The sequence below is a fragment of the Centropristis striata genome, chromosome 8 (assembly GCF_030273125.1).
Source record: "Centropristis striata isolate RG_2023a ecotype Rhode Island chromosome 8, C.striata_1.0, whole genome shotgun sequence".
In the NCBI taxonomy this organism is placed as follows: Eukaryota; Metazoa; Chordata; class Actinopteri; order Perciformes; family Serranidae; genus Centropristis; species Centropristis striata.
This window is the reverse complement of record NC_081524.1, coordinates 29,352,850-29,374,852: the sequence shown is the minus strand read 5'-3', so window position 1 is coordinate 29,374,852 and position 22,003 is coordinate 29,352,850. Positions and strand designations below refer to the sequence as shown.

The 22,003-nt window shown below is 40.0% G+C and overlaps 1 protein-coding gene across 1 annotated transcript in view; it reads right to left on the bottom strand.

Moving 5' to 3' along the window:
- Positions 1 to 22,003, bottom strand: part of LOC131976749 (neuroendocrine convertase 2-like) — a 199,894-nt gene that overhangs the window by 133,359 nt on the left and 44,532 nt on the right. The window contains exon 6 of the mRNA XM_059339903.1: positions 17,404 to 17,509. Coding sequence (XP_059195886.1) covers positions 17,404 to 17,509 — 106 coding nt within the window. The remainder of the gene's footprint in view (positions 1 to 17,403; positions 17,510 to 22,003) is intronic.

Genomic DNA, 22,003 nt, shown 5'->3' with positions numbered 1-22,003 from the left:
CACAAACACGAGGAAACACATTCAAACAGAATGAGAAACACTGAGTACTCCTTTGCAAACCCGTGACGCACACGCAAAATAATATACAGTGGCATGCAGACACTTATACGAACACAAATACATAAAAACATACAAATACACATATGTGCACAAAGCATACATATACACACTTAATTTCTGTTATTTCCTGTCACACATGCACACAAGGGAATGAGGATTTACTTCTTTTACATTCCTTGTGTATCCAGCTGCGGGCAATAGGAGGCTGAGACGCCTGCAATATTTAAATAATAAAGTGAATCACCTTGAGAAGATTGATGTGGTAAATGGGATGGTATGAGGGATTTCCAATAGAGATTATCTCTGACCAATAAACTGCTATAATCATGCAGGCTGACTACAAAAGTCCTGCATTGGTAGTTTTTAACCAGTTTTTTTAAAAGTCAGTGTGAAACAGTAAACTGTCTCATTAGTACTAAAACAGTTTCCCCTACAAAAGCATTATAAAGCACTGTAAGCTACATTTTCAAGGAAAAGGGCTCATTAAGCAAAGCAAACAGCTTTGCCACTGTTAGCTTGCTAATAACCAAGCCGGCTAGTTTACATAGCCAACACGAGCTTAGAGCCAGAAAGTAATTTATAAAGCCATTTTTGGATGTTAAAAAAGTACTGCAGTGATTTAATGCTATAAAGTTGCAAGAGTAAATAAAAATGAATGGTCAGCCTTATTTTCTGTGTGCTGTCAGCCCTAACACCTGTAGCTGTTTGACAAAGGGTCAGGATATGCCATCTGATCACATCTGCTGCCAGATTAACACATCCAGGCTACATGTGGCAATGCAACCAGTGTGTGCTGCAAGTCTTTAGTATCTAGCATTTTACTATGTAGGATAGCGAAACTGAAAATATACCAAGGCAAAAACCTAAAACATCAGGGGGAAAAAACATCTAAAAATCTGTCTATTAAAAATGTACATGACATGCAGTAATCCGATGTCCCCTATAATTGAGGTATTGTGATTTATTTGATAGTTCAGATGAAGAGTGGTTCTGCAGTGAAGAGGACACCTCAGTATTGGTTCTTATAGTAGTAGTACCTATAGTCTTATAGTTTAAACAGCAGGGATTTGCAAGTTGTTGTCTTTTTAACTTTTTATATGTATGTATGTATGTATGTTGGATATTATTTACGATTTTATTTTTGCATTTTTGAGCCCATTCACAGCCCAACCTTACCAACTCATGTGGTCTTTCTTCAGGCTCCTTTTTGGTGATGCTCAGGTCAGGGTTTATTGATGAGCACCCAACCACTTATGAGAGCCAATCCACAAAGATATGCACTAATCAAACACAAGACCTAAACCACAAACTGCAAACTTCTTGCATTTATAGCAGCATAATTGTCAAGACTGAGGACGAGGCCTTTTCAACACAATGCTGGGCTTGGTGGTGACTGGACAATGGTATTTTTCCTTTCTAGTATCAGTGTAACATGCAAGAATAAAAAAAAATTGGATGCAACAATTCTCACAATGTAACTATGTCTTTTTATCGTATCTCCCCTGCCTAATAACCGATGTGTTTCAAAGTCTACAACTGACTGAAATACTGTTTTTCAGTTAATAATGGAGGTGTCTTCCCGCCCAAAGCACTTGATGATCTCACTTGAGCAATTTTCTCAGACTTGATTTCCTCAGCTTCCCCCTAAGCTATACAACACATTATACAACTGTTGTCACAGTAGTACTCCCTATTGTTAGGACTAGTAAATGAGCTTGACATGTAAAATCAGTGAATTTCCCCCCTATCAAGTCAGAGAATGATGATTTATGACATCCGTCACGCATCTGACATTATTCAAACAAAATCATTCATATGCATCATTGATAAAACGTGAAATTTTGGGTCCAAACAGCAGTCACTATTAAACTCTATTAAGACGAGTCTTTTGTGTACCAAAGCACATAATCTGTTCAATACATTACAAAGTTCTTCAAGTACTTTCTGCTGTCATGAACAAGTCCCTCAAGCTCTACACCACACACCCAACTGGACTGCAATCCTGACATGCAAACCAACATGGCGATAATTAAAACATTATAATAATTAACATATTTTGGCGCTGAACTTTTTATTGAGCATCACCATCTCTTCCTTTGCACCTCTCTGGAGCAAACATATTAGAACAATTTACCTCCTACACACTGCAGCATGGAGACTATATTTAAACACTGCACTCTGTGAGAAATGTGGATGCTTTAACATTGTTTAGCATGGGGAGGCTTGCTTAATGGGACTTGGCTAAGCATGTGTAATTAAGAGCAGGGGTAAGTGGTTAGTTGCAGAGTGCATGGTGTGTGTGTGTGTGTGTGTGTGTGTATGTGTATGTGCGTGTGTGCTTGTGTGTGAGGGATATGGTAGCAGCATCAGGCCATGATGGAGTGCTTTGTGGAGCCAAACACCCATTCAGCAAGCTGTGTGCTCATTAATCCTGCCAAACTCCACTTGTTACATGCACGCACAGGAAATCATGAGGCTAGGTAAACAGGGAACTGCTGCGATCCATCACTGCACGCCAGCTAACACAGGAACACACTGATATGTAAGCGAACACACACACACATAAACACACACACACACACACACACACACACACACACACACACAGATGGAGTATGCATGCAAAACGATAAGCTTAAACTTGTACAAACCTACAGTAAAAACACACCAATCTGCACAAACCTGACAAATGTACAGAGATAAACGGATGCAAACTAATTCAAATTTTTATCTGTTATCTTACAGTAAGTACATATATCACTATTTCTCCCATCAGAATGTTTGATTTGCTTTATATTGACATGTAAGGGAGAAAAAGCCTGCTTCTGTGCGTTACAGAGAATTCTATCCAGGTCTGGTGAAGGCCTGCCTGCTATTAGTAGAAAGAAATACTGCCACAAAGCCTGGAAAGAAATCAATAGAGCTTGACCCCAGTTTGACCCCTCGTTGAATGGAGAAGTTATGGTACCACACTGGCCTTGACATTAGCTTATTTGATGTGTATTTTACCAACAAGCGCTCTCTCCGCTCTTCGTCTCTCCTTACTTTCCTTCCCGTCTGTCCCTACTTGCTTCAATTGCTTTGTTTCCATCTCCTAAATGCTTGTGAATAGACACACATACCTACGTGCACACACCCACACACCCACACACACACACACACACACACACACACACATTACACACACGTATCACATGACAAATGCAGTATAGGGCCAGTTACACAGCCCAGTGGTTAGATGCAGTGTTGGAGCAGATCTGTTATATCTATACGCCTGCCTGGCTGGAGCATTTACTGAAGCCATCAGCGAAACGACATTCCATATATCTTTGACAGAGAGGGGAACAATACTATTTACACCAATTTAGCCCTGGGAGGAGGGGATTTCTAGTTAATGGGCAACTTTTTTTTCTCTTCTTGTTTTAACATCCAGTTTCAAAATGGCTACCCTTCAGGGGGACAGATGAGACACGCTCCCAGACTGCTACTCACATGCTAATAAACTCCATTACAAGGCATGAAAAAACAACAACGAAAAAACAAGGTAGCGCCTTCACAAACAAGTCTGCTCTCTTTTTCACGACACTCCTTCATCACAGACACTCTCACTATAAGCTGCTAAATAAGATACTAAATCCTTATGCAAATAGACCTGACCACAAAGCAACCAATGCAATACAAACAGGAGAAACATCATTTATCTTTTTTATGATTTTGCAGTTACAGCTTTTATTCTTCTTTTACTCTCTCCTTTTTCCATGTCATGGTGCAGCTGCAGGGTTCACCTAATTGATCAGCTCATAATGTTTACCCAGCGTGGTCTTGCTCCACAGAGGCAGCCTGGGAACACGAGACCTGAAAGGTTAAAGGTCACAGGTCACCCAGGGGCCAATCAAGGGTTAGTGGTGGAGCAGGTTCAGGTTTGGGCTGGATGTAAAAGGTCAGCAGGGTCAGGTCATGTCAGAGAAAGGGCTAGCTGTTTGCAGGGGTTGGTAAAAGGTGACAAGAAAATGAAGGTCTATTTTTCTGAAACATAACACTGCACATGCATACATGACACTGCAGGTGTAGTAAGAAAGAGAAGACATTTGCAAATATTAGAATAGGTCCAAATTACTTTTGAAGGTTCTCCCATGATCTGAAACTATTAACTTCATGGAAATATCACCCTTTTCATTTTATTCAAATTTTGGTGTTATTCTTCAGGTTATATGGTAAAAGAACAAGTCCTCGGTTTAAAATGTCTTCTGTTTATTGGTGAGTGTCTGACCATTTTCACATTGCTGACCCGAAGTTATTACTGCAAGACCTGCTTGAAGTGGCAGATAAGAAAAATCCATTGTGTTTTTCATGTTATTTTGATGGTTTGTGTAGCAAGAGCACTGCTGGATGCTTTGTTGTTACATTAGGAGCATCTACACACACAATGCTACACTTGCAGCCCTACACTCTGATTTAGGAATGGAGCTGATATCCTGCACCTCTGATGAAGCCTCCATTGTTTTATTTTGCACATTTAGCACTCTACTGCGTTCAGGCACAGAGCTTTGGACTAAATGCTAACATGCTCATAATGACAATGACCAGCATGCTGATGGTTAACAAATATGGTGTTTAACATATATAATCTCAGTGAGTTTGCATCCATGATTGGCCAATGAGCACAAACATTAAGTACAGCTGAAGCTGATTTAAACATCATTACTTTTTCATGATGACCATAAAACCAAAGTTAAACATATGAAAATGTTGACCTGATGGTGCTAGACTGGACGTTAAAGGATAACCCAAGTTATCACAAACCATCTTGATCCTGAGGGAAACATGAATAGCTCTGCCATATTTCATGGCAATACATCCATTTAACTTACAACAACATATGTCAGCTTGCTTGTGGCAAGGGATCACCAAAGTCAATAGGACTGATCCTTAGAGAGACGCTGCTCACACTGAGCCAAACAGTTTAACAAACGGCATCAAATTAAATATGAAAAATAACTGGAAGAAACCACTGCAGATAAGTCGATCCAGTTGTTTTACTTTAATAAACATAATTTAATGGGTTTTTTGAAGGTATTTTCGCTGAAAACTGGAGCAGATTTTGACAAGAAATCCTGGGAAATCTTGGGAATTGCGATCCCAGGATTTCCTTGTAAAAGTTTGATGAATTGCACTGACCAAAAATACAAGAAGTATAAACACAATATGTGGAAATGCTGCAACTGCAGGCTAAAACCTAGCAGTTTTTCTTAAACCTTCATAGCACTCCACAAACAACTGCCTAGATTTCAGTGTACAAATAGTTAGAAAATGGGCAACAGCTCCCTTTAGACCTTTTCCTCCTCCCATTTTAGCTTCTAATAAAAACAGAAATGACCCACTGAACGCTTCGAACCACTGTATCAATGCCTGACTGACAGAAATGGAGCTCTACCTCCCTCCTGCCCAGCCTACACAACACAAACAGACTTACAATGAAGCCTGTATGAATGGAGACCTGTCAATCAAAGGAAACCCATCCATCACCAGGCAATATACAAATGATCATCTCCTAGAATCATATTCACCAGGCGTGAGTAAGTACACACACACACACACACACACACACACACACACACACACAGGTACTGTAGATAAATGCACACAGACATAGACAATCAGACATAAGCATAAACAAAAATACACACATTCTCATACAAAATGCACATAAACATACACACAGCCCATCCAGAGTGTTGGAGCCCAGACTGTAGAAGTCATCAGGGACCTGTAAAGCATTACCCTCTGTGTGACTCGAGCCACTCCAGAAATAGCCTCTGTAATGTATTCTTACCGCCACCGTCTCTTTTGCACAATAGTGCCCTTAATAACACACTCCATTTCTGTTGGCATAAATAAGGGCTCCATTTCCATCTTATTTCATGCAAATGAGAGCGGCGGCGCCCAAACAGGTAGTGGGAGTAGTGTGTGAGTGGAGTGTGGAAGTGTGTAGTCGCTGAGTGTAGTGGCATGATTGGGGACGAGTGAATTCAAATGAGCGTTGGAGAGACCCCACAATGTGCCAACGACTCCCACGCCGGCCTGCCAACTGCGTGACAGACAACGTCACTTACGGGCCCCGCAGCCTGCACAGGGTGCCATTACAGGGGCCCACGCAAAACCAATATTTATCCAGGCAAATGGTTCTCTGGAGAGAGATTATTGATGCAGACACAAGAGTTGCACTCCGGTAGTAGGCGCTGGTGCAGCCCACTACCATGGCATCTTTCTAAGTTGAGAATTTCATTGGTTTACTTGGTTTGGAGAGCAGCTATTGGCTCCCTTTTAAAAACAAAACAAGAGGCAAGTACAACAAGTGCAAGTAACCCCGGCAAGCGGTATCTGGGTATCATGTGACTGACAAGGACAGGCTTTTCTGAAAATATGACTGTAAACAGATCAGGTAGAAGTGCTATTTCAATAGTACTGCTGTGCTACACCTGTTGTGACATAACTGATTTATGTGTGGTCAAGAGCATACCTCCAGGTCTGAAGAGTGAAACCAATGAGGGACGAGCCTTTTTTTCTAATTGCCAGAAGGGGGCGACTCCACTGTCTACCACTGGGGACTGCTCATTGTTCAGACAATTGGTCAGACACATAGATTATGGCCCAATAGTCCGAAATTACACACATTGAAGTCCAGTGACTGCCGCCATGTTTCTTGAAAATACTTATGTTATATTGTTATGGTTAAGGAATGGTTAGGTTTAGGCACAGAAGCCACTTGGTTAGGGTTAGAGAAAGATAATGTCTTCAATCTGTAGGGTTGTTGGACCGGTGGGACGTTGAGACAATGGCATGGCACTGAAACACTAGTTTCAAGTTTTCTGCAATACAGCATGATGTTAATTTAGTAAATTATATTCCCATTTAGAGTATAATATCCTATAAAAGCGGGTAACCCTATCAGTGCATAAACGTAAACATAAACTTTCGGTCTTCTTCAGCATTTGCTTGAACTAAAAGACGTGTGAAGGAGCCTGTTGTTCATTTTGAATTACCAATGCACCTTGCTAATCAAATAGCTAGTACTACTGTTAGCTGGTTACTGGCTGGTAAACACTCTTGTCCACAAAAACCAAGATGACGATGAAAAAATGCCAAACTCAAGGTTTCAAATCCATAGTCCCCAGGGTAATGTAAGGGTGACCATTTCCAATTCTTACACGCAGTCTATGGTCAGAATCTTCCTTCTTCACACCGAACAATTTTACACATTACCTAGTCATAGTTATTGAAAGGGTACTCTACTGATATACAACATTGTGGGGCTCAAAATGGACAGTTAATTAGATGCAGTAGAATCAGAGATATACAACTACAAATGTGCAAGATGGCAGCTTCTGTATCCAGGAAAGTTAGGTTTCATTTTTGAACAGCAGGAGGAAATAAAGTCATGTTGTCCATATTTCTATAGTCTATAAGTGAACCCTGTATCCTGCAGATACACTTTGCATGACCAAAGACTCAGCAACTGTGATATTTTTTTCAGGAAAGCATCTACAGGCAGCAACCCATTATTAATCATATTGATCATTTAAGATATTTCACTCAAACACAGCACATTATGAGGCTCCCTTTTGAGTCCAGTTACAGCCACCCTTCCAATATTTTCTGCCCTCTGCAGCCAAACCAACTAATTTTCAGTATCCAAAAGAAGTAAGCTGTGCATGTGATGCATATGTGGTCTCAGAAAATCAAACCAAAATCATATTTGATTTTTCAAGAAGTACATAAACAGCCAAAGATGCCAGCAGCAATGCCAGTGGCAACAGCTGATTCCTGTGGCAGTCTATGTTGCAGATTGATTGTTTATCTCATACTGAGGTAAGGAATGAGTGTGTGAAAAACATATATGCTCTGCTGATTTTGAATGTTGTAATCCTTGGTTTTCTTATTTTGATATTGAGTTTGTATCCATCTTCAATACCTTTACTATGCACTTCCCAGCAATAAGATGTCAGTGTGGGTGGTTTTCTGACAGCCTCTTCCTTGGGCTTTATTCTGTTGATGAAGTTTGAGTTTCTTCTGAGTTTCTTTTTCTACCCTAGTCTTCTGCTATTCCAAACACATCAGAAGTGTAGGCAGATATGTAGGCATCTCTTTCGGCGCGAAAGACATGCCAAGCATCAGGTTTATAGCGCAACATGAGAAAAAAGCTTCGCTTCAGTTACTGGAACTTTGTATCTGTCAGTGATGTAACAAAACCAACATACATTCATTTTAAGATTCTTACTTTAACTCAGGGGAACCAAAGTTGATTATGATTACATAACACATTTGGGAAAGGCAGCCTAACAGGAGCACTTGGTCTAGTCAGGGGGAGCGGGAAGTACAGGTGGAGAGGAGAAAAGGTTTACAGGGGTGGACTGTGGTCAGATAAAACAGCTCCACACTCGCTTCAAGGAAAGGTTAATGTCTCTCTCTCGATTTCTCCATCTCTCCCTCCCTCGCTTTCCCAGCTGAGGTCTGTGTGACTTACAGCAGGTCCAGACTGCATTAGATTAAATCATAAATTACCCACCCACCCCCATATCTGCATCCCCCCTTCCCTTCCTATCTCACTCTTCCCTCTCCCGTCCTCTCCCTATCTCAATCTCGCTCTCCCTTTATTCTCCTATATTCCATTCCCCATGTATTTCTCTTGCTGCCCCACTATTATTTCTCCCCAGCTCTAATCATTATTCTCTTTTCTTCACCCCCCTCTCATTTCTCGTGCTCTCCCCTTACTCTACAATATGAATGCCTTTCTGTTAGGAGTACTACTACAGTGACTTTGGACAGCAGGCCATGTGGGTGATTGTTAGCTAGTGTGATTTGTTGTTTGCTCTTATAGTGGGGTCGTTGCAGTCTGGTATAGGCCTCCATGCTACTGTTACTGCATGTGATGCCCTTATTTCTGGAGTAGAGAGACACAATTTAGAGGTTACATGGGTGTATTCGGTACTCTGGACAACTCTCCATCTTCAATTTCGTCAATTTTTAAAGCCTTTCCAAAACTAAGAACTTTCGCCTTTCCAAAATTAAAAACTAGAAAAAACATTTTTTCCCCTTTAAAGTGTAAAGGAAGCAATAAACAGTGTGTGTATCTGCTCTAATGTAAATGTTAGCTTGTGCGGCTAACGAACTAGCCACTGGTGACACTACAATGTCACTTCCCAGGCCGAGGAGCACATTTTTAGCTAGCTACGGTAGTATTTGGAGTAAGCCTACGGGTTATGTTAAAAAATAAATACTTGTACTACCACTGTGTAGTATAAACCCACTGTGTGGAAGCGGGCCGTGGACGCCCACAGAGTTTAGGCTTACAATAGCAGCAATATCCTTCTCTTTATTAGATTTGGGGAAATTTACAAACCACCAAAACCAGCTAATGTTAAGCTACGCAGCTACACAAATTAATAAAGAGTTTTGGCCTTAGTCTTTCAGCACAATTTTCTTATAGCTGTATATGTATGTTGTCATCAAGTGCATATTTAATATCACTTTCGCAATATTAAAACATGTGACACAGAGTTTTCAACCAACTGATGAACCTAGCATTTGCTTAATTAGTTAGCTAGCTAGAGGCGATAAAATGCTACAATTAATAAGTACATTTTATTGTGAGCAAACTGACCCATTTTTTGAAATGTTACTAAACTACCAGTTATGATCACAAACTGCATGAGAAAGACAAATCTGCCTGTTTCCAATTAAAATTGATAATTGTTTCAAGACCTTTTCTGAAGTGACAAAACACAAAATGAATAAGGACTGTCACCGAGATGAAGCTGAACTTTTTGTTTTTGTTTCTTTGTTTGACATAAAACAAGTTAATTTGCCAGGGCATTGTTACAGACATATAAAAAAGGAGATTTGTACAGTGTGTGAAAGGATTGGTGAGGTGTGTGAATACAATATGGGGATAATGAGAATTCTGAAGTGGACAAGTGGACAAATAGTTTTACGAGGATACTCGCAAACATAGAAGGGGTTTCTAGGTAATTGTTGCTTGCAGAGGCTCCGAGAGGACCCTTGTGCACACTTCCAAACCCTACACATTCTGTGTATTTGTGCATTATATCTTGTGCATCAAACTCTGATTCAGGAGGGAAGGACATCCAGACATAATGAGAAGTTTTATTTTGTTTATTTTTCAACTTGTTTTTATTTTCTTGCGATGAGAATAGGTTTTCATTTTCAGGTTTCTTTATTTGCTGTTTTTTTGTAAATGCGGCCCTGCCCCCTAGTGCACACATTAATGTCATGTCCAAGTACGATGACAGACACCTATGTGAACGCCTGCACACATCATCAGTTATTGTTTATAGACTTACAGGCACAGAGGCATGTTCCAGGCTTAACAAAGCATTGGTGGGATAAGTAAAAGCCCAGGCAAAAGAAAAAAAAGAAAAAACAACATTCCCTCTAGTCAACCCCCACACACCTTGCTCCACTGCTCCGCTGGAGAAAAAAGGGGAATAAAATAGAGTGACCCTGCCACTAGCAGCTCTCTTTTTCCCCCACTGTTCTCTTCTTCCTCCCCCTTGCCGTGTGAAATCAAATTTCCATGTGGCTCCCGTATCTGTTGCACAGCGAGGTGATTTATCAGGGATGCAAAGAGCATGCAGAAACAATCTTTATTACATCCATTTCCTGCTTGTCAGCCGGGATCATGTTGGCTGTTCATTAAAGGCGCGGCGCAGGTGAGGAGAATGCATCCCGATGCCTTGATAGATTGTCTGCTCCCCTGTGGTGACAGCAGCTGGATGGATTGAACAGCGGGGGGCGAGGAGGGAGGGAAAAAAAGCGCTGACTCCGTCGCTCCCCCTGTCAGACACACTTTTACATAGCCGGCCAGTGTCATTTCTACCAAACAGCCGCACATGCAGACTTTTGACACTCTTTGGACCAAAGCCAGGAGCCTGGCTTAATGCATGGATGCATACACAACGTGGGCATGATGTAAAAATACAGAGACAAACACACTGTAAAGATGAAATTTATCTCATTATGCAGTTACCAACCTTGGCTCTCTCTGTTGAAAACACCAGCTTGATAAATGCCTATATGAGCATAAAATACACTACATTAACTGTGACAGACTTTTGCCAATTTAAAAAAAAGAGAACATATTTAAATAAATAGTCAATTTAATAACCAAAAATTACACTCATACAGGTACTTCTGTGTTGCTTGGCGACCAATTTGTTAAGCTACCTGTCAATGACTTTGTTGCTTGGTGGTGAAAGATAATCATGATAATCATGCTCTTACTTTGTGCTTCCTCAACAGCAGCCGGCTGTGTTCAGTGGTTTGTGTGGAACAGTACGTTTTCAAATGTGCAGTGATTAAGGAAATTATGGCCTTTTTTAGTTTACACTGCACAGGGATAATACAGTGTGTGCTCAGATACTAGTAATAGCAATATGATAGAAGTAACTTGTATGTGGCTAATTTTGACGCATCCACTTCACAAGCATACCAATAGTACCATATTAATTGTTTCAGTATTGAGAAACGAGCCGGACCAATATCGATACTTATTTTAGATGGGATTGAAATAGACCTTTTCGATGTGGATAGTGTTTAGGACACCTCCCCTCACCCTTACTGTTACAGTTCTGTATGTCTTTGTTCTGTGTTCTTTTACATGTTTTAATATCCCTTGTTGTAAAAACCATTGCCCTACGGGGACAAATTAAGTTGAACTTGAGTTGAGTTTGTTATACAAAAAATGTATAAACAATTCTAGAAATATAAACTGAGAAAATAAAGAATAAATAGAAATTACATAAAAACCTAATTAAAATGTTATTTGTTCAGTCTTAGTCAATTACTGACAATTTAAATCAAGAATAAATAAGTCACCCCAAGCATAATTTGTGGTATTACACATTGTGTAAAAAAAAGTAAATAAATAAATACAGTTTTCATATATTCTGGTATTGGTCAACCAATATATCAGTGAGCCTAATAAAAAGCAAATGCCTTTACCTAAAATTTTGGTTGCTTCTTTTAAATAACATATTTGTGGTAAGTTACACAAACACTGTTTCGAAATCAGTGTAAAATATAAATGTGACACAAGGTGAGTATTTCAAATATAATATAACACACTGACCAAGAAACCAATTATAATGTACAATAAAGTTCTAAAAATAAAAATGTCATTATCCTAATGGACTTTTAAGGAATGCAAGGTTCTGTAGGACACGGACACACAGAAATGTGACGCACAGCATGAGCAGACAGCAGAGTAAATGCTTTTCATGCTATATGGACACACCTCATTAAGTCAATCAGCTGAGATTGTAGAATATCAAAAATACAGTTTACAGCAGCTACGTAAGCCTTCATAATCAGCCATAAAATGTTTTATTACACCTCCTTCATCAACAGATAAATACATATAGTATGACAACACACAGTAAATATAGCCCACATCTATATTGAGCTCACATTATTCTCTCAGAGGAGTGCTTTTCACCATACACCAATAAAATCCCACCATCTTCACCTTACTGTAATTCCTAAGACATAAAAAAAAAGAAATGGTACAATGTGTACATCTGCTACAAAGTGCAGTAAAAGAGGTGGAGAGACGACAGGATGTTTACTTATATATCCTACATACTGTATTAATGTTAGGCTCTGCAGACAGTATTTCTTTGAAAGAAAATGTCTTCACGCTTTACAAATTAGTGTGACAAACTGTCCTGCATTAAAGGGATCTCTATTCACTGAGCTCACTGAATTATCTTTGACACTGCTCAGTCTTCCAATCTTTTCTTTCTCTCTCCATCCAACTATCCATCCATCCTTCTACCTCCCATCCCCAGTCTAAATTGTGTCCTGTGTCTCTCTGTGTACCAATGACATGTAATGACAATGGCGTAAGCGCCAATCGATATTGGAGTGCTTTTTGGCCGCCCAGCCAGAGGGACGGAGGCCAGTGTTGATAGCAGGGCGACAGGGACACTGTGGGGGCGTCACGGGATAAGGTGGGAGGAAGGTGGATGCCATTTCACTGATGAATCTATATATTTAACCCACACCACGCTCGCTAATGACTGATGTTGATGTTCACTGTATGTGATGTGTTGTCTTTAATTCCTGCTATGAAAGGCTCCTAAAGTCTCATTTATCAAAGCATGAATACAACAAGTTCTTAATATGTGTGGAACTGCCCATACGAGCAAGAAAATTGCTATTTATCAAATGTGCATAGGCATTTAGGACACTTACATAATGAATAATGATAAATATCACCTATTCCATATTAATGTGCATGTGTAGGTACAGGCTCAGTTACATACAGAAACCGCCCAAAAATATAATATAATATTGTATATGGTCAGTCACATTTCTTTGAAAGTCCTAGAAGCCTTTAAGTTGAGTTATTTTACTCGTTTTTTTTTTTTTTAAATGTGGCCTATATCAGACTCCAGTGTGAACTGCTCACCGTCCTGAACTGACCTGCATGCACAGTAGAAGAACAATAACAAAGGCGTCAAAGTCAGCACGCTGTGTATGTAGGTAAACATGGAGGCTGCTGAAGTCAGCGTTTACAGTGGAAGCCGGAGAAAATTATGAGCAGATGATAACGAGAAGAAGGATGAGAAGAAAGAGGGCAACATTCTAATAATGGCTTTTTTTAATGGCAGCTATGGCTGCTCGGTCTGTACGAAGGTGTGTGTGGATGAGGAGTCGGAGCCAGGAGTGGTGGGATCGTAATAATTGATTATCTAATCACCGGGTCCAAGTGACTCTGACTCCCTGCCAGCGCAGAATGACAATTGTCACTCATAAAAGGTTGCATTACAAAACATCAGACCTTGAAGCAATCCTGCTAAACAAAACTTTTCCATCTTCCAGACCCACAACTTTGCTTTCATTTTGCTTTTTAATTGTTGCACGACTGAAACTGACTTCACTGAAATCAAGCAAAATTAATGCAGACTAATCACAACTTAGTGCCATTGACGGATCTTCTGGATTCCCCATTACATCAGGTGCTCAGTGTTGCACCACTTGAGAAACAAAATAGAAAATAGAGATGTTTCACTCTGATTAATATTTTTAAACAAAAACCTTGAATGCATTTCTATTGGAACTACAGCTGACAATCTATCAAGCACTAACATGGTTGACAGTTGGTTTGCACGTGTGTAATTGAGAAATAAATTAACAATGATTAAACCTGGGTAACAATAGGGGTTTGTTGGGACATGGTCAGAAATAGTTCTTTAATGTACACACATTCTAAAGCAAAAGAAGAAATCTCATTTTAATCTTATAAATAAGCATATGCATATGAGTTTAATGCACAAAATTGTGGATATACACTTTGAAAAATTAGGTTGATTTGATTTAGCTGTGTTTTTTAAGGGTCATGCTGATGTCTGTGAAGTACAGTAATGAAATAAATCGAATGCAAATATATCTTAATAGTGAAACTGTGAGATAATACTTTAAAAGAGGAACCTAAACACAAGCATAAACATTTAAGGTGGTAGGGTGAATCTGATTCAACGTGAGGAATCACAAGGACTGACCTCAGATGCCAATTACATTACCTCTAAAAACAGAGGGATTGGATTGAAGTGTGGGGGTGGAGGAGGAGGAGGGAGGAGGTGGGGGCGCTTTCACTCAAAGAAAAATAATTTATTTCATTGTGATATTAAAATCAATAGGCATCGATTGAAAGGTGGCTAAAGGTGAGTGTGTACATGATCCTTCAGCTGCGAGAGGCAGACTGTCCGAAAGGGAGGAAGGGAGTAAGGGAGGGAGAGAAGGAAAAATGGAGAAAGAGAGGAAAGGGGAGAAAAGAAGGGTGGGCAGAGGAAGGAATTACCTCCTAGTTAACAAAGAGGGAACAGGAAAAGAGAAGGAAAAGAACAAGGAAAGGGGAGAAAGAAAAGGAAAGAGAGAGAGAGAGAGAGAGAGAGAGAGAGAGAGAGAGAGAGAGAGAGAGAGAGAGAGAAAAGAGAAAGAGAGAGCTCTTGCCCGCTGGAATCAATACAGAGAGGTGGAGCGGAGTACAATAGCCTCAGAGGAGAGGAGATTCAGTGGTGCAAGTCTAATACTCTCTGTCTCATACACACACATACACATATGCACACACACATGCATTAACACACACACTCACCCCCTCTCTGAATCCTTTTTACTCTTGCTTTCGCCTGACATTTCCCTCTATATCCTTCCTCTATTTAATTTCTTTCTCTTTTTCTCTCTCTTGCTTGCTCATTCTGTATCCATCCTCCACCCCTCGCCACCAATAACCCCCCCCAAACACACACACACACACACACACACACACACTGAGTAGCTGTCTGTATGCAGAGGGATGCACAGCAAAGAGATGGCCTTCTGTCCACAGCAGTCCGCCATAAAAGCAGCATCTTTCATCAAAAACAGACAGTCTAGTAAGAATCAACACACATGCAAGCGGATAGACGCGCATGGATGCAAGTGGACAAAAAACACAAACCCACACAAATATGCCATTTCTTTGAATAATGACACGTTTATAGGACATTTTCTCCACTTTCACACACATACTGCAGAGTCAGAGCCACTTGGATGCAAAAAAGTGTCACATGAACACTTTAACACACACATACAAAACAGCACACTCCAACACTACTCCAGCTCTATCAGCACTTGAGACTAGTGAGGCTTCAATTAGTTCTTGATGAATGAGCCCATAAGATGCCGCTCTCTCATTTCCCTTGTTGCCAGATATCCCAGCAATCAGAGAGAAATGAATTCTCATTGTGGCGTGACTGAGACGAAGATGACGGTGGTGGTGGAGGTGGTGGAGGAGGATGGGGGGGCACTAACATAAATCATTCACCCTCTTCACTATGGGCCAGAGTTCAGCTTCGTCACACCAAACGCTAAAATCTTTTTGTACACCGTAGCCAGAAAATTGTGTCCTGCAATTTCTAAAATTGTGTTCTACAATTTTATCAGTAAGATACAGTTACTTCTTTCAGTTATTTTAAATGTCTGTTCCTGGTCTTATTGTATTAATCAGGGGGGAAAAGTGTCATTTTGTTTATGTGAATATTCCAAAATATGCCACACTGTCTTTATTTTGGCCAGAAAAAAACACATTTGCATAAACAATCTACAATATTTAAAGGTGCAATTTGTTAGACATGCCCAGATTTCTCATATTATCAAAAGTGTGAAAAAGTGGCAGTTTTTACATTATGTCAAAGACGTCTATGTATTATGTTTCAGAGATATCTACTATCTAGTGTCTTTGAATATCACCTGTGCCCAGAGAGGCAGTAGTGAGTCACTCCAGCATCCAGTCTGCTGACAAAGAGGACAAAGAAAGTAGACGCAGATATATTGTTAGCTGAACAGCAGTTAGCAGCTTCAGTTTACAGCTTAAACTACCTAAAATCATCTACATCTGAGCTGTTTGGTCCTCTTGAAATGAACTCTGGTGCGCTTTATCAGATAGTCCGTTTGATTTTTGCTGGTTTGAAACTGTGGAGTGGGGTCTCGGTTTGCTTCAAAGTGCACCGGAGTTTGACTGCTGCAGGTTAGAAAGCAGTCCGAACAAAAGGAAGGAAGTGTACCAAAACACAGCCATTCTGGGTTGAGGGTTTGTGCAGGAATTTGAGAATCAACATCAGGTAGTAGCAGGCTTGAAAACTGACATGGTGTAACGATGAAATAAAGGCCCTTATCTATAATATGGATATATGGTCAGATGATCACATAACACAGCTGCTTGTGGCTACACAAAAAAAAAACAAAGTCTTCAAATTATTTAGCAACAGACAACTGATCAACACTGCATAAAAGTGAAAAAAATCTGCCAACAATACATTAAAGTCCGCAACTTGCTTAAAAAATGTCAGCTCTTCATATGTTCTATCCAAAAGACGAAGGACAGTGTCAGCAGCATGACATTTGTTTACAATTCTTGGTGCGCCCGATAAAGCACGGTGTGGAAGCAAACCAAACCAAATCACAAAAGCAACAATGTTGCAACTTCACCACTGAATTGCACGAGCAGACCAGACTTTATATGTGAAAGCGACCTAAGACCCAATGCAACAAACAAACTCAGATTCTGTGTTTAAGAGACTCCGCAGACATAACCATTGCAACAGAGTGCACAGAAAAACCTGCCAGAGACATGGCACATGGGGCGATGCTGTAGGACCCAGAAGATGTGCACAAGGTGAATTACTGCCCCTTATGTGATTATAAATTGCACCTTTAATAAGCAACATATACCTGTATAAATGTCTAAAAGACAGTCTGTGTTGCAGTAAGGGTTAGACTCACCATCATCAATGATGCTGACTACGACTCCATTACCGGTGATGTTGTTGCTCCAAACTGGCATCACATTCAGGTCAAACCCACTGGAGTTGTACTCGCCCTGTGCAAACTACACAAAAACATACATACATGTAATATTATCACAATTTGAAAAGGACTCACAATGGGATGTTTATTGTAAACATAAACCCAAATGCATCGCTCACTAGTAAGTTTAAGAGCACGACCTGAAAAGCCAGTGCACTAACATTACATTTGCACCTGTTTCAACATTTTTTTGGTTTGGTAAAACAGAGTTTATATTTATGCATATCAGGTGGCACATTGCAATTTTGGTACTCCTTTTGGCATGAAATTGCACTTGTGTTTCCGCCTGCTCATCCCTGCAGAGTGTTCACCTGCATCATCCTCTTCTCCCTTATATTTTTCCACTTCCTCTCTTTAGTGTGTGTGCCATGCATTTCTAACAACTCCTTTGTTCCGTATCTGCCATTCACGACCTGTCCTCTAGATACTACTGCAGTTTCCTGCTCCTTACCACCTGACCCAGATGCCTGCTTGCCCGGCAGTCATCTGGGTCAAGTGACCCCTCCTGCATTAACTGATATTTATTCATTATGTTTTTACCCTATGTTGTGTTGTCTTGTATTCCCCCAGAATAATTGATAATGGAATCAGAAAAAAAAACACACACACACAGAGGGTGACAGTGATATTTGTTTACTTCAATCCTGAGTTTGCAAAAGAAATGTCACGAGAACCGACGCATTGGTACCAAGATGATGACTCAGAAATTCTGAAAACACAATGGTACTCGCGTTTTCAGTGTCCCTCCATGCCGTGGCGCACAGGGTTCCCCCAGCTCACCCATCTCTAAAAGTCAGCCTGATGACGCAAGCATTGTGCTTTGCAGGATAGTGTGAGAATGCAAGTTTCCTTTTATTCCCAATAGAACACCACTGTATCATTTCTACCTGCATGCATGTTTTTTCAGCCTAAAGTTGTTGAAACAGAGAAGCTAATATTGCCAACAAGAGCAACAACTCATTACCTTTTCTATCTCTCCTTCAACCTTTCTCTGCACCAGGTATGTGTGTGTGCAAAGTGTCATTATTAGTGACAAACAGAGATACAGAGGAGGAGAGCAAAACTAGAGTTATGGATGTAACTAAGGTTCTATGAATTCTTCCTGACCGTTCATTGTGATCCAGGTATTTCATACCAGGAAGGTGGTCAGGAAGAATTAAAAAAATGTTTGGTTTTTTTTTACGTTGGTATCAAATTGGGAATTGATAATTGTGGAATTTTACCATAATTGGTATTTACTAGTAGATTTCTAGTAGCATGACCTAGTTTGCAACAGCTGTTACAAAGCCTTACATTATTTGACTCAGCGTAATTGCACTGTGCCACCTCTGCATGAATACAAACTAAGTTGGGCCAATCAATAGGGTAAAAAGACAGTCTGCTTTCTGTACTTAATGGGAATGGTATGAACATTCTTCTCTCTTCAAAATGATCAAATGTGTGCAGACTAAAGCCCTGTTGGTGACAGCACTTGGTGCCAGTACACTTTTGCTGATGAGAGGAGCAATGCTAAAATTTGGCAAATAAGCCAAATTGACCACTGTAACGTCAGTTGTCTCTGCCAAAGAGATAATTTCTGCTCATGATAAATTCCTTTGTTTCATTTCAGTTTTTAGTCTATCAAAAAAAAAAACTCAGAGGGGCATTGCTCAAGTAGCAAAAAAGAACGATAAGCAGTGATTTTATCCATTGCTACTGCTAGTATCAATAATGTCCTACTGACATCCCAATCCCTGTCAGGAAAGGTTTTGCTTTATTGGCCTTTTAGTATGTTGTCTTTTAGTCTACATACTGTATATGATTATAGTTTGTGTTGGACTTTGTGCTATATATGCATGAATTGGCATTTTACCATTAGTTTAACATGTTTATGTGAGAGAATGTGTGCAAATCCTTGGTATGTGTGTTGAGTGCCCATAAGAAACCCAGAGAGTTCATGAGGAAGTCACAGAAACAGTTCTTTCATCCTTGCACCTCAAACCACAAATCCACCCACCCTCAAACACAAACACAAACACACACACACACACACACACACACATCTGTACACTTGTGCATAGCAAAAGCCCCTTCATTCAGAGCTCCTGTGACCCTTGGTAGCCCCATAAAGTACACAATTCACATGTAACATCTACAATAATCACTCACAAACACTGTAACCATATGACATGAAATCCAGATTTACACACACACAGACTACACTTAAAAACAGCACAATATATACACACACAAATAAGCACACCTAAAAAGGCATAGAACAAACACACACACACACACACACACACACACAATTTGATATTCAAAGTGAGTGTTTCAAGAGGCTTCAACTCTGTTGTTATCATGATGAAGAGAAAGCGAGAAAGAGAGGACGGGAGTGCACAATGGGGAAAAAACGGCTCAGTAGGGGATGTGTGTGTGTGTGTGTGTGTGTGTGTGTGTGTGTGTGTGTGTGTGTGTTGTACTCATTTACCTATCCAACAGTGGACCTTTGAGCATTACACATTTGCCAACAGTTGACCAACGAACTAACAGGGGACAATTTGCAAGTCTACTGTTGGTCATGCTCTAAATTATGCCAACATCTTGTCCAACACCCTCTATGATTTTTTTTATTTTGGCCAGCAGGTGTGTGAGTGTTAAGGTTCATACTCAATACTTAAATACCGGTCGCTGCAGGCTAAGTATGAACTGAGTGTGAATGCAACCCCAGGCACGCTATCAGACTATAGGGGGGCTACTTAACAGGGAAAGAGTCTCCTTAAACATGATTTGTTATGATCTATTTTCCAACAAAATAAAAAGAGCCAACTTAAGTGGCTGTCCTAATTAGTTTCAAGCTTCACACTGTACTAAACTGAGACTGCTACATAGAAACAGTCAAGGGAATAAAAAGTATTTTTGAATCTAAACAGTAAACAAAGGGGAAAAAAACAGCTTGACCAATTTTCACAAGCACAATATTTCACCAATCTCCTGAAAGAGGAATGCAGTTAGTCTGATGATGTAAACTACAGAAAGATATAGGTCCATACTTGTACTGTGCAGAATGTCACAAGTCCCTGTTCGCTGGTACGTAGTGACAAAAGTTCCCTGTAGTGATATTCACACTCCAGCATGGATGAATAAAAAGAAATATGCAAAGGGAGTCATTCTTGCGTGGGAACAATTAAAATCTCTTTGAGTTGAATTGTCATCGTAACAATTTTGTCTCGTCATGAAAACAGAGGAGGAGGAACACACATGGTTTGAACCACAAATGTTAAAATCGTTTATTAAAATTAACTGTTACGGAAATAAAGCAATAGAATTAGAAAAACCTGTGAAATCAGTAACATGGGTGTGTGCAAGGATGAGTGAAGAATATTGTGTGGTCAAAACAGCAAAAAGGGGCAACATGTGGAAGAGAGTCGACTGAGCAGACCACCTTCAAAGACTTCCCAGCTCAGCAGTCCATATGAACCTCCTCTGGCTGACAACCTCCACTCTGCTTGGCATCTTAAAGAGGACGAGAAAGGAGACCGAACAAACCACAGCAGGCAGACTAAGGAAGCAAGAGAGGCCATCAAAATATTTTTTTAAATGTTTCAAGAACACAACAAAGTGTTGTTCAAGTATGACGGAACACAAAGCTCAAGATGGTGAGAAATGTTGCTCACTGTTGTTGTTCATGTTGACATGTTTCTGTGACATGATGTCTGTTACCTGGATGGTTGAGAAAGTGTGAAGCTTGAATTTAGCATAAATCACTCCTGAAAAACTGTTGAAGTGTTTTTTTAACATTTTTATTAAAGTGGAATCAGCACGGTTGGCACTGTTGATTTTCACTGAATGAGTGTGGACAAACATTTAATTAGAGATGTGAATAGTCCAAATTAGAAAAATATTTTCCCTAGGCCCCAAAAAAAAAAAAATCAAACAGCCATTCCAGAGCATCCCCATTATTCATTCTACAACAGAACTGCCAGGAGTCCATGAGCAAGGCAAGTGTCTGTGGATAATTCACATGTCTGTAATACAACCTTGATTCCCACAAACTTGGGACGCTGTGAAACACGTAGTAAAAACAGAATGATTTGCAAATCCTTTGGGGCTAAACTTAATTGAAGATAGTTCAGACAAGAATGTTCAAAATGGGAAAATTTGTTGTGGGTTTTTTTTGCAATAATGTTATCATTATTATTAGTTTGCTAGCTTGCTAAATTGAGTTTCAGTGGCTTTCAGACATGTTGCTTAAGCCTAAAAACACCATACTCACAATGTGACCGTACGTCAAGCTTCTTGTTTATATGATTTCTCATGTCGTATTTATGAGTTCATAAGTTCCATTTAAAGCCAGCAACAGATTGATTCATGGCTAGTTAGCCAGATTGCTACTTCCGCCATTCTTTAATGCTACAATTGCACTGGGGCGCTAGCTATTAAATTCTTGTCTAATTTGTGTTCTGATAAACAGTAAATTCAGCTGCTGTCCAGACTTTTTGCCATACGCAAGTGAGCGTGATTTCATTGACGGTAG